This window comes from Cucumis sativus, chromosome 6, assembly GCF_000004075.3.
Source record: "Cucumis sativus cultivar 9930 chromosome 6, Cucumber_9930_V3, whole genome shotgun sequence".
Classification (NCBI taxonomy): domain Eukaryota; kingdom Viridiplantae; phylum Streptophyta; class Magnoliopsida; order Cucurbitales; family Cucurbitaceae; genus Cucumis; species Cucumis sativus.
In genome coordinates this window covers 12,123,363-12,143,224 of record NC_026660.2, presented here as the reverse complement: position 1 = coordinate 12,143,224, position 19,862 = coordinate 12,123,363, and the positions used below count along the sequence as shown (strand labels likewise).

The 19,862-nt window shown below is 31.7% G+C and overlaps 1 protein-coding gene and 1 long non-coding RNA gene across 2 annotated transcripts; one reads left to right on the top strand and one right to left on the bottom strand.

Annotated features, from left to right (window-relative positions):
- Positions 1-105: 105 nt before the first annotated feature.
- On the bottom strand, positions 106-9,950 carry LOC101213524. Its single transcript, XM_004143112.3, has 5 exons — positions 9,608-9,950; positions 9,018-9,376; positions 8,365-8,460; positions 935-994; positions 106-845 (listed from the first exon to the last, which is right to left on the bottom strand). The coding sequence occupies exons 1-5, from the start codon at positions 9,708-9,710 to the stop codon at positions 642-644; spliced, it is 822 nt and encodes a 273-aa protein (XP_004143160.1). The 5' UTR covers positions 9,711-9,950; the 3' UTR covers positions 106-641.
- A 2,575-nt stretch (positions 9,951-12,525) lies between these two features.
- Positions 12,526-13,791, top strand: LOC116404648. Its single transcript, XR_004217625.1, has 2 exons — positions 12,526-12,697; positions 13,562-13,791. It is a non-coding gene; the product is annotated as an uncharacterized LOC116404648 (long non-coding RNA).
- Positions 13,792-19,862: the final 6,071 nt, after the last annotated feature.

Here is a 19,862-nt window from a genome sequence, read left to right as displayed (position 1 = left end):
AAATGGTAGTAGATTAACTATTTTCAAATAAGTAAACATGACCTTTTTCTTTATATTGACCTTTCAGGTAGAGTTCGATCACCTTAGATAGATACCAAACACATGAAAACGTAAAATTCTGGTGGAAATATCATGTCAATAATTTAATACCATGATCGTAGCACAATGTAGCTGTTAGGAGAGAAACTATGAAAAATACTTTTCAACAACGCAGAGAGAAAATGATTTAAAATCTTCTGTTAATACGTCAATGATTCCAAAAGAAAGCAACCCTGAAGAGAACAGAACGTTTTTCTTCATAACTCAGTGTGATGGCCCTAGTTTTATTCTGCTAACATGTCATTGTAATAACTAATCCCAAAACAGGCATCCGAGGGTTGATTTCTGGAGGAAGATCAATTTCTGGATGACGAGTTACCTCACCTTCACATAATAATCATAAAATATACATAACAAAATTTTAGAATATCACGATGAGAAGTAGACTATGACTATGAAGTTTCTGCAATAACTCCCTTCCTGGCCACAACAAATTTGGAGTACGTATGATTGGGTCAATCGCAGCAGATGAATACCAACTTCGAAGAAAGATAAGGGTGAGGGAAATAATTCACATTCACAACCATCTAAAAACATGGTCTTTAGGATCTGAGCGGGTGACCTCCATCTGCATCAGTATTATCATTGTCAAAAACCTCATACTCAAAGTCCGTATCAAGATTCTCCATGCTTTTGCCAAAATTGAATGATTTGGTTCCCATTGTTGTGAAGGGCATTAAGCCAAATGCTCGTGCAGTTTTGATCTCACGTGCAACTTTCCTCTGTGCCTTGGCACTAATACGTGTCTGCAAAAAAATTGATGATATGATAAAATAAGACAAAGGTTGATGACTCTCAACTTGTTCAAAATCTGGCTTTTGTTCAAGAAGTTTACATTGCTCCTCTTGTTAATGATCCCAGCCTCAGTTATAAAGTTCGCCAAAAACCTAACATTCTGCAAACAAGCTAATCGCTAGTTAGATATGCCTACAGCAGGGGTAAGAAACATGGAAATACAATTTAACCCCCATCAAGTATTTTATTTGCTCGAAGAGGTACTCTATATTATAAATAAACTTCATAAATAGAGCTATGGACAAGACTAAATTTCAATGGCCACAAAAAGAGCACTATGTTTGGGAGTGACTTTTGTCATATTTAAAATCACTCGAAGGCCGACACTCGATCACTCGAAGTCAACTCAATGGTTAATTTTACACTTTTGAAAACGCAATTTTCATACTATTTAAAACGGATGTTGACTTATTAAAAGCATTTTGCAAAAGATTTTGAAAATGACAAGTCGTTTTAACCATTTTAGAATCACTAGGAGAGGAATGGTCATGGGGAATATTAAGGGTATATTAGTAATTAGTGGAGCAGTTTGTCAGGGAAGTTTGTTATAAATAGAGAGAAAAGAGAATGGAGAAGGAAAGCAATATTTTCATGTGTGAATCAGGGCTAAGAGTTTTTTTCAAAATTGGGAGGGTCCAAGTACCTCAAACACTTGGTTTATCTTGTGTTACCATTATCTTTTATATCTCAATATAACCTAGTTTAAGCAATTTGGTATCAGAGCGATCAATCTTGGCATTATGAAAAAGATGGAAGGAAGAGAAGTTGCTTGAAGTGGGAGAGAAGCAAGCAGCAACGAAATCAAGGATGGATTCTCAATTTAAGGAGCTTAGTGGAAATTTTGACTTCCTGTCGGATCACAGCTGAATTTGGTTGTGTCGCCAGGAGACCTGGATGTGCAGCGATTGAGGATCAGCTTCATCAAAGTGAATGGTAACTGATAACGAGAAAGGAATTATGGAATTAGCTTCAGTGGAACCAAAGAAAAATGTGGTGGGAACTTACTCGGTGCAAAAAGTTTCAGAATCAGTGATTGAGAAGGAACAAACTGTTATAAGCAATGAGGAAGAAGAAGGAAAGAAGCCTCTAAATCTTCTTGCAAAGAAGACTGAGAAGAAAAAACAAGAAATCGAGCAAGAACAAATGGGAGAAAAGATTTAGGGAAAGTGATGTAGACAGGAGGCAAATGAGAAAGCGTGAAAAGAGGTGTAGAAAGAACCAAGTGTGCTGGATGACTGTCCATTGCAAAGAGCAGCCAACCAAAAAACTATCGAGGTTTGCATACCATCAAAAAGGAATTCCAGGCAATGGTGCATACCATCGAAAAGGAATTCCAGGCAATGGGGCAAAAGTTCTGCGAAGAGTTCACTGAGTGTTGATTTGATGGTTGGAGACAACTTGGAAGAAGCGCCAACGAAAGGGATGAGTGGAGGTAGCAGAGGGATCGGAATTGGACCTTCAACAAGTCACTTATAGAGTCTATCGTCAACAACAATCACAGAGACAAATCAAGGAGAAGGTTCAGGGAATGTGCTGCAAATTTCGTAAAAAAATAATGGAAGGTCCAACTGAAAAACATCGGTGTTGAAGAATGCATTGATAAATAGGGATGAAGTCGTGTGGAAGACACCGCTGGAAATTTCGTGCATATGTTCTCGGTGACAAAGGGGAAAGTTCTTCAAAGAGATCACCAGCGATCGATTTTAACACAGTATTACAAAATGGTGAAGACCTTCACATCCTGGAGAATTGGTACCTGTAGTGAAGTTACAAACTAACATGTGTTGAGAACTCCACTAGATGTATTAAACACGTGTGTTGAGAATTCTCTGGTCTCTCCTCTCTCCTCTCTCCTCCCCTTCCACCCCTACCCTTCCGACTTTCCTAAGCTACCAGTTCTCCAGCAAAAACCATCCTCACCAGTATTCTGAGGCCGAAAGTTTTCTCATTTCTCAGTTCCCCGCCAGAGGTGAATTTTTTTTATTCAGTTTTCCGGCAAACAAGTTCAAAATGGAGGTTGAAAGCTGTATAAGTTTTCCGGCAAACATTTCTCCCTACTCTATTTGTATGAGAATGATTTATTCCTTGTTGAAGTATGAAAATTTAACACTTTTGAAAGCACCCAATCACTTCTTCCAACCCATTCTACCGTCTCAGCTTCACAATCTCTTCTTCCTCCACAGCTTAAGCATTCTGTTTTCCCTTTGCCCAACTCTAGGGTGAATTTTTTTTAGAGGTTCTGATCTAAGTGCTTTATTTAAATGTGAGGAGGAACTGAAAGTTGAAAAGATGTCCACAGTTACTCGCTCTCATTCCCAGTCTTGCAAAAGCCCAGATCATTTAAAGTCGATAGTTGATGATTGTTGTCTGATCTTTGTTTGATACTTCAACTGCTGATTGCAGTCCTCCCCTGATTTTGAACCTCCGTTTGTCTTTCTAAGAAGTTCTATTTTCACATGGGAGAGAAAGCCAAGTCTTCTGATTGATGTTAGCTTAAAAGTTAACTTTTTGGATGTTTTGTCCTTGTTATCACAATTATTGATGGAGGGCAAAGAACTCTGGGGAAAGAATTATTTGGGTTGAAAAGTTTTGAAGCATCCGATTGCCTCTGCTTGGTGTTCCCCTTCACCTTTCAAATTGAAGCATGTGGAATGCAAAATTTCTGTCTGAAGTGGCTGCTTTTTCGTCAAAGTGTCTATATCTTCTTTGTATTAAGCTATTTACTAATGTTTCAATACTCTATTGCTTTGGTTCTGTCGTCGTTTCTCCTTTGTCTTTGTGATTGTTTGTTGGTCGTTTTCACATTTGTATTGCCCAAGCTCATCTTTGTTTAGTTTGTTTGGATGATATTGTCTTTTCTTATTTTGCTATTAGTATAATACTTTTGTACTTTGAACATTAGTCTCATTTATTATTAATAAGGAGGCTTGTCTCTGTTTCATAAAAGAGAGATCACTAGCAATCGAGGGTTCGAAGGTGGAAGATAATTTATTAGGAAAGGTGTCGACTCAAGGGTAGAGAAGATATTTTGGTGGAAAGGGCGATGGTGGACAGTTCACACAACAACGGAAATAGTCGCCGGTGTAAGCCAGTTTGGGCAGAGATGAGGGCTTGAGGGAAGCATAGATTTCGTGAAGATGAAGGGAAGAGATCCCTTAACCACATGAGACATCAGGAGGTGGGGCTCTGGTCATGGGAAAAAGACAGCTTAATGTTGGGTTGGAAGGGGCTGGACTTAAATGGGCTGGTTTTTAATTTCAAAAGCATACAACACATTGAGGGTTTGTTGGGTTTGGATTTGGTTCACGTTAATGGGATTTGGAACCTGGGCTTGAAAATTATTTTTGAAGTGGGCTGAACAAGGTGAATGAAGGCCATTGTTCCAGCATTATTAAGAGACCAATTTTCAAATCTTTGGCATTTTTTCCAGCATATTTCTTTTCTTTCCAGCAAATTCCATTTTTAGTTAACCACACATTAGGACAAGGTGCGTTTTAGGGGTTGGGAACGATGAATGGCCTTGAGGAATATTAAAGGTATATTAGTAATTAGTGGATCGGTTTGCTATTGTTAGGACATACGTAGAGAGAAAGAGGAATGGAGATGGACAGCAATATTTTGATATGTGAATTAGGGCTTGTGAGTTTACTCAAGATGGGGAGGGTTCAAGTACCTCAAACTTTATCTTGTATTATATTCAGGTATATCACAATATCAAACATGTAATAAATTATGGTCAGACTACTTTTTGGCAGCACTGAAAATTTAATGATTTGCAAACGAGCAACTGTGAGACACTCAAGGGGGCGTTTGGCGCGCAGATTCAGATTCGGAATCAAATGATGAGTTCAAATGCATGTGTTTGGGGTGCAGGATTTGGAAGTTTGGGTTTCTGATGCCTGTGTTTGGATGTTGGTTTTGAATTCATGGGTTTAGCTAGTCTGTTTTTTTAATTGTACATCCTAAATTTTATTATTAATTTTTTAATAGAGTTACATTTTGTCGTGGTTATGGTTACATCTACAATTTCCACTATATTACCATCATGGTTATGGTTACATTTACAATTTCCACTATATTACCAATATAGTGATATTCTAAGAAGCACCAACACTAGAAATATGGCAAAGTATCAATGTTGGACACGTTTCCGACACCGACACTCCTTGACATCTCCGACACACCTTGACATCTCCGACACACCACCTGGCGTGTCCAATTCTTTTTCTTTTTTTTTTTTATATAATTTTCGAACACATCAAAAGTACGACCAGGACATGTTTCCAAAACGTATGATTAAAGAAAAAAAGAAACAGCCCAAGCCCATTATCTGAATTCCTATTCCTTTACCCTTTACGTTTTAGCTCTAATATATTAAGTTATGCAAGCTGACCAGCAGACCACAATTCACGAACCAGAATTAGAAGCTATTGTTTTTATCTATGTTGGTGGTGAGGCTGAAGTTCAGGAATTCTCAAGAGATCATTGGAGAAGAATGAAGACACATTCTTGATTCTATTTTGTAGTTTTGTAATTTTTTTCCTTTCGACTTTAGTTGGGTTGAAAAAACTACTCTGCTGTTTTATGACTTCTTGAAATTTTTAATTGGAATCCTTGTTATGTAATAGGTTTATATGATTGTATGCATGACATATATTTAATTTTTTAAAGTAAAAAACTGATGTGTCCCTGACGTGTCGTATCCTACTTTTTTTTAAAATGGTGTATCGTCGTGTCAGTGTCGGTATTTGTGCTTCCTAGGTGATATTTGATTTATACTTGAAATCACCATAGATAGGTCATCAATTTTCCACTAGAAAAATATAACAAAATAAAAACAATCTCAAAAAATGAAAGATAAATTAATTTTAAACAAATAAGAGAAAAGAGATAATTAAAAAAATGATCTAATAATTATTATTAAAAAAACTCCAAAAGAAAAAAAAAATAGAAGAATGAGAAAATATATTTTAAAAAACATTATTGTGATTAAGTCAAAGGCCTATTTGGAACGAATGATTAAAAAAAGGTCCTTTCAAAAATTCATTTTTAATCATTTTTCAAGGTTGGCGGTGGTCACCAATGTTGGTGGTCGGAAGTTTGCCAATGGAGTTGTTGGAAATGGCAACCCAATGGTCGACCGACAATAGTCACCAGGGGTGCTATCCGAAGTTGGCTGACAAATTTTCTTGGTTGAATTAAGGAAAAAAAAGGTAATCCATAGGCTTGAATAGTGTTTGTTAGTCAAACCCATGGAAAAGATTGTAAAATGCCTTGGTGAAGACGGTCGTCGATCAATGGTGAAGATGGACAACAGTCGCCAATGATTAAGACGATTGGTTGGTCACCAACCACAGTTGATCGTCAAGCGTCATGGCTATTGGTCATTGACCATCACCACGATCGTTTATTAACATACGTTAGTAGTGTTTTAAAAAGCCCACTAAGGCACGTGTTTCAAGAGTTGCCGGAGCAAAAGAACCATCATTCTATTCTAGAGCTAGTACCTCAAGAGACCTTAGTAGTGTTTTGACGATGATTCTTTAACGTGGGGTGATGTCTCAAGAGCTATCGGAGCAAAAGAACAATCATTCTATTCTAGAGCTAGTACCTCAAGAGCAAAGACTAATGTTTCATGCTCATCCTCGTCTACCACGCAACCCAAACAAGTAAATTTGGATGACTTTGATTTGGAAGAAGAAGATACTGATAGCTATAAGTCTAACGAAAGAGTGAATGAAGACGATGATCAATTTAGTGATGATGAGTTTGTTCTTTAGGGATGAACTTTTATTTTGATTGTTGACTTGTTGAATACTGAGTAGTTTTGTGTTTTATTTTTTAGGTAGAAAACTAATTTTATAATATTTTATACATTAGAGTTAAGTCTCAATTCCATCTTGGTTACATACTTATATTTTATATATTGTTGCTCTGCTATTTGTGTGTGTATATATATATATATATTTTTCTTTTTATATATAGTGCGCCTTATGAAAAAAGGCCGCGCATTGCGCCTTTAAAAACACTGGACGTTACGATCAATCATTAACGATAACGAATGATCGCCAACGATCAAGATGTTCATTCGATGACAGTGATGTCCAAAGTTGTAGGTCACCAGCGATCAAGACAACTGATAATCGACTATCAATAATCAACGGTCAAAACAATCAATAATCAACTGTCAAGACGATCTGGATCCAATGATCTAGATGATATGAAGCCGACGGTCAAGACAATCGGTCGTTGTGACCATTGATCGGTCATCAATGGTTAACTGTGAAATTGGCCAACGGTCATCCATGATTATTGTCTAATGATAAGAGGTTGAAGTGAAAGTTTTTTTAAACCTATGGCATTCATAATATATATATATTCCAAGCCCATGGGTTTAGTTTCTGAATCTTAGGAATTTTATTACAAGTGCCCAAACATGGATTTGGCTTCAAGTGCTAAACCCCCCCTTAATTCCAAACCCATAGGCCAAACACCCTCTAAAGAGGCCATTACATGATCTTACTTTCTTGATTGACTGCACGGTGTGTGGAAACTTGTAAATTGATTAACTACAATTTATATGAAAACTTCGATGGTCCATTGGCCATTGATGACTTGATTAAGCTTATTATGATAGGCAAATTTCAAACCAAAAGCAGTGTTTTAAAAAGCCCTCTCGAGAATGTACCTAAGGTGCTGGTTTGGCAAAATATGGCGTGCACATTATGTGAAGGCTCAAGGCTCAAAGCTCTGGGCCTTGGGCCTTTTTCATTATTTTAAAAGATAGTAACAATTAAGGGTTTTTCTTCTTTGTTAACTAAAAGATTCGAGCTTACTAAACCTAAATGCAAAATTTCTTGTGTTTGGGTGTTTTTCCTATATTTCCACTTTAACTATGTTTTCTCTTTTTAATGTAATGTTTTTATATGTAGTGCACCTCACAAAAAAAAACTGCACCTTTTTGTGCATCTTGTACCAAGAATCCGGAGAGCCATTGTGCATTAGTGCACCTTGGGCATTTAAAAACACTTAACCATATGACTCCTTTCATTCTAGGCATGGACATTTTTTATCAAAGAAACACAAATGTACACTACCAGCCAGACTTCTTAAACAGAAGTGTGCAGGAAACCGGCAGCTAAATTCTATTCCAATTTATCATTTCTTGAACATTGAAATTTCCAAACTACTCAAATTTACTAGATTCAAAACCAAGGTTTAAAGCTATGACCCTCTTTTCTAATTCATAAGCTACGATACTTAATAGACGAAAAATCCATGCCATAAGATATCCATATTCAACTACGTAGCTATGAGAGACGATCGCAAAAGATCAAAAGGTATGTTACCGTACAAGGTATAACTAATTCTGACCAAGTTCTAATCCTAATCCTAGTCCTAGGTATCCATAATGAAATGAGAAACGGGATTTGTAAAACGGAAAGGTAAATGAAATGCAGGAATGCTCACCCTGAAATCAGCTTTTCTTAAAGCCTCCTCCGTTGTCACCTGAAACTCAACCCTTTTGGGAGGTTTACGAAAACCTGGCTTTGTTAGATCCAGATCCTGCATAAATTCAAAAGTACTCAAGGGTAACATAACACAACATCAGTTATAGAAGGTGCAGAGAGGTATCAAGCAGCAATAAAATGATAATATAGTGAAGTTCATATCCATCACAGGTAATCCAGGCACAGTTGGCCATAACTCACACAGTATGCCTTTTGAAGGAAACATGGATTGGTTCTGGTAAAAGTAATGTTTTAGGTGGTTTAATTGTAACTTTGTTGTGGTAATAAAAAGAAAAATGAAAATGAATATACAAAGTCCTTCCTCATCAAAACTGCAAACTGCTTGACAAAGAATCAAACCAACAGATTGAAAGAAGTCACAAAAGGAACCGATTTGTTCTATGCGTAACAGAATAATAATAGCATCATTTTAACACAGATGCTCTGCTCAGTGCTCTCTCAATGGCACTGTAATTTTTTATGGCAATAAGTGTCTAGCTATGCTTGGATTGGCATCATTATGTATTCACAGTGGAATAAAAAATAGAAGCCATGAAGGATAAACTTTTGTTCTTAACAAGTATAAAACTAACTAGTTGCTCAGCTACATACCTTGATATTGTATGTTGATCCAGGCGAGAAAGACATATCTGCTCTGAAAGTATAATCATCTTTTTCTATTTCCTCTGGATCAAACTTAAAATAAGTGGATGCTTTCTTCAACTTGCCATCCATCCCATCCGACAGAGTGTCAAAATTATCTTCACGGTCATACAACGCATGAAAATTGTTTCCTCCACTCAGTTTTGAACCTATTCTTTCACGAGGTTTGCCAAGTCTATCAAACTTCTGAAAGAAAGCATCATTTCCGGAATCCACCATAGAACCACCCCCAAAAATCCGACGTTCAAAATCATCAGCAGTCTCAAACGAATCAAATTTTCCCTTATTATCATCATCAAACCCACTACCTGTTTAAAAATTTTAAACACGAAAGTTATAAAATACATGCCTTGAAACACATTATCAAATTTACAACCAAACATGAGGTTTTGCTAGACCAATATCCAAACGGAAACACATTTGAACAACATTAGCTTAGAATAAACCTGAAGCATTTCCACCCGAGTCCAAAAGAACTACAGCAATCACAGTATAAATAAAAATTCATAGATTTAAATCCAAAACAAATGGTAAATTACCACGAGCGGCGTTTGTGGAAAGGTTCCTGAGCACAGAAGGTTGCTTTAATCCCCGAGATAAGCCACCGCCAAGAGTTCGCAAAGCAACCTGAAAGGTTCTCATTTCGCAACCGAACGAAGAAGTAGCAGAGTTCAAGAAGAGTGAAAACTTACCTTAGGAGTTTACACTTACTGCCACTTATCAGAGATTAAAAGAAAACAGAGAAAGACCCTGAGGTAGACGAAAGAGACGGAGAGGAATGAGAGAGTTGCCGTGGGGAGATCGACGGGGAGGGAACAGAGTTGGAAGCGGTGAGGTGAGGGAGATAAGAAGATCGACACGGGGGGAATGAAATCGGCGAAGGTGAAAGCGGAAATTGAAAGTAAAGAAATGGGCTTATGAGGCCCAATAAGACACTTGACACAGGCCCTTGTGGCCCAAACACTACCTTTCCAAGATGGAATTCAAAATAAGGTCTTTTAACTCATATACCCTAATTTACCCTAAGATATTATAAAAATATATATATAAATTACTAATATTTTAATGAATGGGCCACAGTATTACACAAAAATATGCCCAAATTATCAATATGTCCATATGGTATTTTTTTTGTTGTTTTAAATATACATAAATATTAATTATAATGAGAAGATCGTGGATCATTAAAATAGAAAACTGATACTGATGAAACCTCACTTTCCATATTCAAAAAAATCAAATTCATTTCGTATGATATCTTTTACAAAACATAACTAAAAGTATTATATCTCACGAATAATATATAAAACTAATATAAATGTAAATTAAATGTGGTATATATATAATAAATCACATGTACAAAGTACTATATATTACAATAATATTATAAAATTAGTATAATTGCAAATAATATATGGTATTTATTATAAAACATCAACTAAAAAGTATTATATATTACGGGTAATTTATAAAACTAATATAAATGTAAACCAGATGTGGTATATATATAATAAATCACATATACAAACTATTATATATTGCGATAATATTATAAAACTAGTATAATTATAAATAATATGTGGTGTATATTTACTAAATCACATCAGAAAATCATTAAAACGAGGGGTATATCGTTAAAATATACGATATATACGCAGATGATATACTCTCAATGATCTAATCATGTAGTTTAACTATTTAATTTTAAATTGGTAAAATAACAAATGACTTACTGAGGATTTTTTAGTTTTCGTGTTTATGATTGAATTTTTTAAAGTTTCAAGTGATGGACAATAATGGTTGTCGACAATAAAGAATAATAAGTAAAATGATAGTTTTGGAAAGAATATATCATACCGCTATTACAAATTAGAATAAAATTACCCATATTATAATATATTTTGATTTATAGTTAATGGAATTCATATTAAATTCAAATCATTTTCAATAAGAAAATATTTCAAATAATATTATGAATAAAATATCTAATGAATAATCCTAATATGTAATTAATAATTATGAAAAAGTTAGAATGGTCCCTAAAATATTATCTTTCCTATTTAAGAAAATAATTTTCAAATTATGACGTTTGTAAAATTTCTTATTCAATTAATGTCTTTTGTCTAAATATTTCTTCAAAGTAACTAGTTTATAGCAACGTTTTATAAAATTAAAAATATTGTAAAATTTATTAAAGTCTATGGATGACAGACTTTTTTTTAAAGAAATTAATATAATATATTTAATTATTGTTTCTAAAATTACTATCAACTATAATTATCATATTTAATTTTTGCTTCTTAGCCAACAACCCATTGAAAAATGCCTCCAACAAAACTTTAGAAAAAGAAACCTCCAAACAAATGTGGAAGTTGTATAAAGCATTTAGAGACATGCATAGAAATAAACTTATAGGAAAAAGTGAAAACTTTTTGAAAAATCAAATAAAACTATTATAAAATTTATAATTGATATTGATTATACTTATTCTATTCTCATGTCTTTGTCATTTGTCACTTTCATACCAATTTTTAGTGCTTTGTAATTTACCGCATACTTGTCTATAAAGACGCTGATGGATATATTTTATAAATGTGGAAGAATTTCATAAAACTTCTAATTTCTTTCATTTTTATTCTTGATTGAGGAGAAAATAAAAAATTATGCTTAAAAAATTGGAAGGGAAAATTTTACTTAGTTTGAGGTTAAATAAACTATTATGGTATTATATTCAAATGAAACTTTGCTATACAAACAAATTTCTCTATTTATCAAAAAAAAAAAAGTGCACTTTAAAAGAAAAAAAGAAAGAAAGAGAGAAAGAAAAAGAGGGTTTGACTTAGGGTTGTATTTGAGTCCAAATTCAACATATTTATTGAGTTTGGTTTTGGTGGTATCTTAACCCTCTCCGTCAATTTTTTTTTATTTATTACTAATAGAAAGTCGATGTGACACTTTGTTTTTTTATTTATAAAATAATATATCTTTTTTAAATTAAAAAAATATTTATTTTAATTATTAGAAAATTAAATGAATTATTTTGTCTTCCACTTCCTTCTTTTATCCCTCCCCTCCAAAGACCCCATCTCCCCCTCTTCTAGTCATGCAGATTGCATTTTACTATCATTTTCTGAGGCCATGACCACGTTTTATCTTATGCGATAAGATTCATACATCAAGATTGACCTATACAATAAGACTGTTATATTGCAGAAAAGATTGAAAAGTAACTTGTGTTTTGCTCTATGTAACGATAAAGGCTATGCAATGAATTACTATGTGATGTGAACTTCCTTCACCAGAAAAGTAGTGACATCATCCTCGTGTAAGAAAGTTGGCTATTGATTTGATATTATCGTCCAATCAAAGTTTAGGATAAGAAAATGACATTGACACGTGACGTTTTGGTATTGGCTTATTCTCACAATGTAGAGGTAATCATTTAGACATGGAAAGTGTTACCAAAGAGGCTTATGGATAGATGAAGTCCGATCATCTTGAAGCTGCTTTTATCTTGTGTTCATTTAAGAAAGAATCGTGAGAAATTCAAGATTTTCAGAGATTCTTCAGAAGCTTGAATCCGACAAAAAGTTGCAAGGAAGTGCAAAAAAGCTAGCTGATTGTTGATTGTGAGTGATTCTTCTTAAAATGTTTTCGAACTAAAATGATTTTTCACGCTTTGAACCCTCGAATAATATATGTTTATTGGATTCTTGATTTATGTGATTTTCCTTGTGATCTTAAATCCTTGAAGTAAACTTGATTTCTAAATAATTTGAATTTGAAATGAACTAAAATGATTAAATGAGATGAACTTGTGTACCCTGTGCGATAGAATTTTCTCACATTTACTGTGTGTTTTAGTGTGGGATGTCTTTATCCTTATTGTGTGGTTTGAGATAAGATACTATATTTTTGCTATGTGATTAGGAATATAAACATGTCTCATACTTGCTGTATGATTTGGTATGAGATGTCATGTGCTTACTGTGTGATCTGTCATTGAAAAACATGTTATGCAATATGGAATTGATGGAAACTTGTTGAACGCAATGAAACTATTGTGCATAGCTGCAACTTGATAAAAAAAAGTTTGGTAAACACTTGAGTTAAGAAATGGTACAAAGGTGTAATTAACTATGCAAAATGATTTTGCGTTATGATGATATGATGAGTTTGATAAAATGTGTTCTACGTGATTTGATCCGTTTTTATACATGATTTATTAAGAAATGATTTTCATGCGATTATGAATGTTTAATGGTGAGCTTTGAATTGTGTTGAATAGCCTAACACATTGAAATGATTGGTTTTAGGTTCAATGTTTTTCTATTGAAACTCATATTGTTTGTATCACATGATTTGGCGAAATAATTTGTAACGTGTTAAGACAAAATTTGATCTATTAAAGCTGTTGATTAAAGACCCAACTCGCTAGACATTTTCGTTTAATCTTTTAAATGTTTTGTTTTATCCCCCTCCCCCACAAGTAGTGAATGGCATCCAGCGTTGAATCACCTATTGTGCTATACGTTATACACATCATTTTGGTAGTAGTCACTATCAACTCGCATAGTATGTAGAAGCTAAGCGAGAAGAGTAGAATTGTGTTTTGAGTTTGTATCTAGTTTCTTTTGAAGGAACCTTGTACTGAGGGTTAAATGAACTTTGTTATTAAACATCAATGAAGTCTTACTATTTCAATTGAGTTCTCATTTCACATTAAGCTTGCTGGTTGTGTTTAATCTGCTTACCAGACGTTCTTCATGTTATTTCGTGGAAAAGGCTCGTATAGAATATCTATGTGATCACATCTCCACTTGGTTGTATAGAGTGATTTTAGGGCGAGGGGTGACATTTTTTGTTTCTCATTTTCATCTCCAACTTCCTTTATTTTCTTGACTTCTTCGAGTACTAGCATTGAAACACATAGATTAAAGTCTAGGATAGCGTTCTTATTTTTTGTCTTCTGTTTCTATTTCTCTTTTTCTTAAAAAAAAAATAGATGTGTTTGGTAACCATTTATATTTAAAAATTGGACAAAAATAGAGAAACTAGGAAATCGAGTTATGTTCCCATTTTATTTTATTTCCTTTCTGCTATGTTTTAAAATTTCTTGTTGGCTCGTTGGCTCGTTGGCGGTGAGAGAGACTTGTATTCATTTTCAAGTCTTGGGTTATAATTCCCAATTATCATATATATATATATATATATAATATATATAATATATATATATAATATATATATATATATATATATATATATATTTCTTTATTAATGTTTCATATTTATATGTTTAATATTTCTTTTTTTTTCTTCCTTTATTAACCTTTCATATTTATACGTTTATTAAATATTAGAGAATTGTAAAAAATAATGACACAATGTACGAACTATTTACACTTTAAAATTAAATCTATTATCTTTAGTGATCTTTTTGGCATAGAGTGTAAATAGTTTATATATTTTTTATTATTTCTTAAAAATGTCTCTTTAAAATTTTTTAATTTATTTTTCCTTTTTATTAATATTTAATATAAATGTTTAATATTTTTAATTATATGATAAATCTAATTTTAAAATTTTCAATATTTTAGATTAATGTATTATTTGATTTCCAAATTTTAGACGTAATTTAAAATTTTCTTTTATATTTAGTTGTATTTATTTTATATTTATATTTATATGTTAAATTTGAATTTTAATCTGTTGAATACTTAAATTTATATTTTACTGTTATCTTCCAAATTTTAATTGTGAATAGGAATTTAAATATTTTCTATATTTTAAAATTCAAATTTTAGATTTTCATGTTATATGTCATTTTATATTTAAATTCATTGTTTTTCGTATAATTGAAATGAATTATAATTTCACATTATATTTTTTTTACTAAAATAATTATTTAGGTTATCTTTAATATTTTACAACCACAAATGTTTTGCTCAATTAAATTATGTCGCATCATCACATCAAATATTGTGATAATTATAATTTGATTTAGGTTTAAGTTATTAAGTTTTATCGTACTGAGCCTAATTCAAGCCATAAATATAAAAAGTTGGTCAATAAATGATAATGGGCTCAAGCTCAAATCCAACCGGTGCATGGGCCCAAGTCCAACAATCAATGGGTCCAAACTCAAGTTCACCTAAAACCCATGAAAATTCTCTATAAATAGATATGTTCTCATTCAATTTTGGGATATTTAGTTGAAGAATTGAAGCTCCGAAGAATTGAAGACTCAAACTTTTAAAAGCTCTCAAGATGTGCAAGTTCTTATCAACGTCGAGATTATCATCTCCTGAAAGATTGAAGACTTGAAAGATCAAGTTTTCTTTGAATTCCAGAAGATTGAAACTCAAATAATAGACTTGCAACTACAACTTCTCAAAGACCGAAAATTGAGAAGTTCTAAACTTTAACTTGTATTTGAGAGATCATCATATGGGTAAATATTAGAGATTGTATTCACTATATCAATAAATATATAAAGTTCAATTCAACGAATTACATTTCTCCGCAAATCTTGTGTAAACAACGACCTTTATATAAGAATATAATTGAGTTGAATTTGAATCAACATCATTTAAGAGAAATGAATTGAATAAAAAATAATATTTCAAATCAAAATTTAACAACATATTGTTAATATAAACTATTGTATAATATTTATTAGTTTTGTAATTTATTGACAATGGAGCTTCGAGTTGTAACTTAGAGAAAAAATAAAAAAAATGGAAAAAAAACTACTCAAGTTTTGGTTGGAAGGGGGCTGACAAGCATAATTACCAATAAAGATTTTGTTTATATATATATATTATATAAAGACAATAAAATTGAGAGGGTGCCCCCACTGGGCCTATACTAAATCCGTCGGTGTTTGTAACGGTATTTATGTGTATTTGATCATGTTAATATTTTATTATTTTTCATGTTTTAATGAATTGTGTATATTTTTTGTTTTTTACATTATTAAATATATTTAAACTAAAATAAATAAGTGAAAATATTAAAAAAAATAACTCAAGAAACGAAAAACAAGAAATAATTATCAAACAAATTTCTTTTTCTGTTTCGTTTTTTCAAGAAACAAGAATAATGATCAAACATAATTTTGTTTCTTGTTCCTAAAAATGAAGAAAAAATGAACAAGAAACAGAAACGTGATCAAACGGGCTCTAAATTTTTAACCTCTAAAAATGGAGTACATGTTAATACGACTAAGTCAAACTCATATTATTAGCATATAGTCTATCTTGAATTATACTCACACTGACATATTCATAAACTTTCTATCTAGTTCAATATTTATGTTCAAATACAAAACTTAGTATCAAACGAACATTCACACGTTTATAAATACACTTTTTTCATGTCCATAAGTATCAAAGGAACATTGACATGTCCATAAATACTCCATAAACCTACAGTGCCTCTTTTTAGAAGAAAAATAAACCACAATGCAAGGTAAAAACAAAAAAATATGTGTTTAAAACAATTCATTAACTAACTAGGGAAAAACAGTCGACAAGAATGTTGAACTCTAAAGAAATTTTTGTGAGTAAGTGTGAGTTGTCAATTCATTGTACATGAACAAAGCAAAAGGCAACAACGTCAAATGAAGAAGCTAGCCATGAAGTCTCTTCAATCATCGATTTATTGTCAGGATGAGAATAGATCGTGTCATTTAGAATTTTTATAAGGAGTAGTCAACTTCTTTTCCATAGAACGAGAAGCAAGGTTGAAAGACCCTACACCATAGCTTGAGGTTCATCACATAAAGAAAATAAATGATAATCATAAAAGTCATACTTGACTCCTCTAATAGTAGCCTCACGATCAAGCACCACAACATCGAAATAACCAAAAACCTATGTACCAACCCAATAGGTTGCATAAAAAAAAAAGTAACCTAATTGTTTGTACAAGCGAATGGACTAGGCAAATTTTCCTTCCACTTGACACCAACCTATATCATTCCTTGACAAGAGAAAGAAGCGAGGTAGTCCACCCGCCATTGGCAACGAAAAGCCACCTAAGGGATACTATGCTAATAAATAAACTTATTTTGGTTATCCCATATAATCCAAGTTCCAACACAAGCCACTATAAAACCGAACTCAAACAGCAACCTGAACTTGTTGATCCACCCACTATTAATAAAACGATCATAAGAAATACTCATTCACGTTGAGAGAAGACATTTCCAAACTTTTTTTGCTCTAACACACTGAAAGAGAGCATAAATTCTGTAACAACCGAAAATAAACACAATAATTGACCCAATCTTCTATTCTCACCTCTTTTGAACTAAAAAAAATAAAAATAAAATAAAATGGAGAGTAATTATAATAATGATAATAAATAAATAAATAAAAAGTTTTACACGTATCTATCATGGACCCTACTTTTACTTTTATTTAGCATTTAATTTTCGACGCCGGTTTCTGCTTCTTAGGTCAACATCGGTAGGCGCTGTGCTTCAGCTTGGAGCTTAAGGAACTTAATCTGAACCGTTCATCTCCATTACCCCACACACCAATGACTAACCACACTTCTTTTGGCGGCTTCTATATATATATATATATATATATATCCATTTTATACGTTTTTAGGATATTCTTTAAATTGGTAAATTATTAAGAAAATATCCCCAATATTTTATCCTTTTTTATTATTATTATTAAAATACAATCAAAACTTGAGCTTTCTAAATAATCTGTTTTTAAATATATCAAAATCAAAATTAAAATTAAAATATTTTTAAATTTTTGTTGTCTTTAAAATAATTATATATATATTTTAACTTGAAAATTCAAATGTCTTGATGAATTCTTTTAAAGCATAAATATATTTTCCTAATTTTTTTTAACTTGAAAATTCAAAGGTCTTGATATAGGTTAAATTGATGTTTTGGCTTCCATATTTTGAAAACTATGCTTATAATTTTAAGCTACTTTTACTATAGTTTAAAGACTATAAACTTTTTTTGGAACAAATAAATTTGAAAATGTTACCATTTTATTTTAATTGAGTTTCTATGTTTAAAAAAAAAAAAAAAAGTTATCTCAAACTTCTACTGCATTCTCACTTTCCATCTTTGTATTAATAATTATGAATCGACGGTCATGATTGAAAGCAAGTATGGTCCATATCTTTGAATAGTGTGATGATGTTCCTCTAAGAGTTTATTAGGAAAAGATCTCATCTTCATTGGATTTTCGTTTCCTTATCTGAGGGCAAAGGAAAGAGACACCGTAGAATGAAAGGTCAGCTAATTTAAATTAAGGAAATGTTATAAAGTTCATTTTTATTTATAGTGATTTATTAAATGTGTAAGTTGGTTACCTTTTATATTCATTTCTATACTTTAAATTACTTAAATTTTAGTACTTTAATTAGCAGATTGTGTTGCACTACAATGATAATAATTGACATGCAACAATAAACATGATTGTGAATATAATTGTTAAGGGAAAATAAATGAAAGGGAACTAAATAAATAGACTATGACTTGGTTTATTTGATATATGTGAACTAAAAACTTTAAACTTAACTCAAAGGAAATTAAACAAAATTATTGATCAAATAATCTAAAAAAAATTAGTTACAATGTCTTCAAAAAGCTTTTTATATATTTTGTTCCTTCTTATCATCTTTAAGAGTTTGTTACCAAATACAAATTTAGTTGTGTATAAATCAATTTTACAAGAAATCAATTGTACCTTTTCTTTATTTTAAAATCACTACTTCAACTATCACTTCAAAACATATTGGTAGTCTATCTTAATATATCATTGATAGATGATGACATCTTGTTATATTTGAAAATATATTAAAAAAATGAATAAGAGAATAATAACAATAATAATAATAATGTAAAATTAAAATAATAACGTTGGTGCAATTAAGCTAACTACTCCAACCCCATTTTGTCAACAAACAAACAATAGGAAAGGGAAAAACACAAATACAAGATGACGTCGTTTCGTACACCTAAGACAAAAGAATGCTAGCCGAGAGAGAAGGTACTTCTAAAAACTACTTGGACTTTAGTCCTTCCCCATATTATTTGGTAAAACCATTTGAATAGAAACATGCATGCCCTTCAAACAATCAAATTATTTTGTTTTTTTGTTTCTTATTTCGTTAAATTAAGCCTTTTTTTTAATTTTTTTTTCAAATTTTAGCTTAGTTAATGTAACATGAGTAAATAAATAGATGACACATGGAATAAAAATATTTTATGTAAAGTTTAATTATAAAAAAAAAAAGAAAAAAACAAGATAGATTAATGAATACTATCCTAGTTTTTTTCTTTTGTTTGTTTTTTCCCATCTTTATCTTTAAAAGCTATATAACAAATAAAAACGTATGTATACTTTTTAGGTGTTAAATTTGAGCTTTATTTTTTAAACTACTATAAAAACATATAAAAAACAATAAATTTATAGGTGAAAGGATTATGTATAGACTTTATTCAAAAACAAAAAACAAAAAATAAAAGAGAAACAAATAAAATAAAATGTTCTCCAAAAATTAAAAAAAAAGATCAAAATTATTTACAAACGATAAACTGTCATAACTTGTTATATTTTAAATTCTTTCAATATTTTTGTTATTTATAAAACAAACACCCGACTCAAATGGGTACAAAATAAAGGTTGTACTTTAAAATTCATTTGATAACAATTTGATTTTTGGTTTTTAGATTTTGAAGTATATTTTCTTTCTATGTTTTTATAATGTTGTATATGTAGCGTAGGAACTTGAATATGAGTTTAAGGAGGT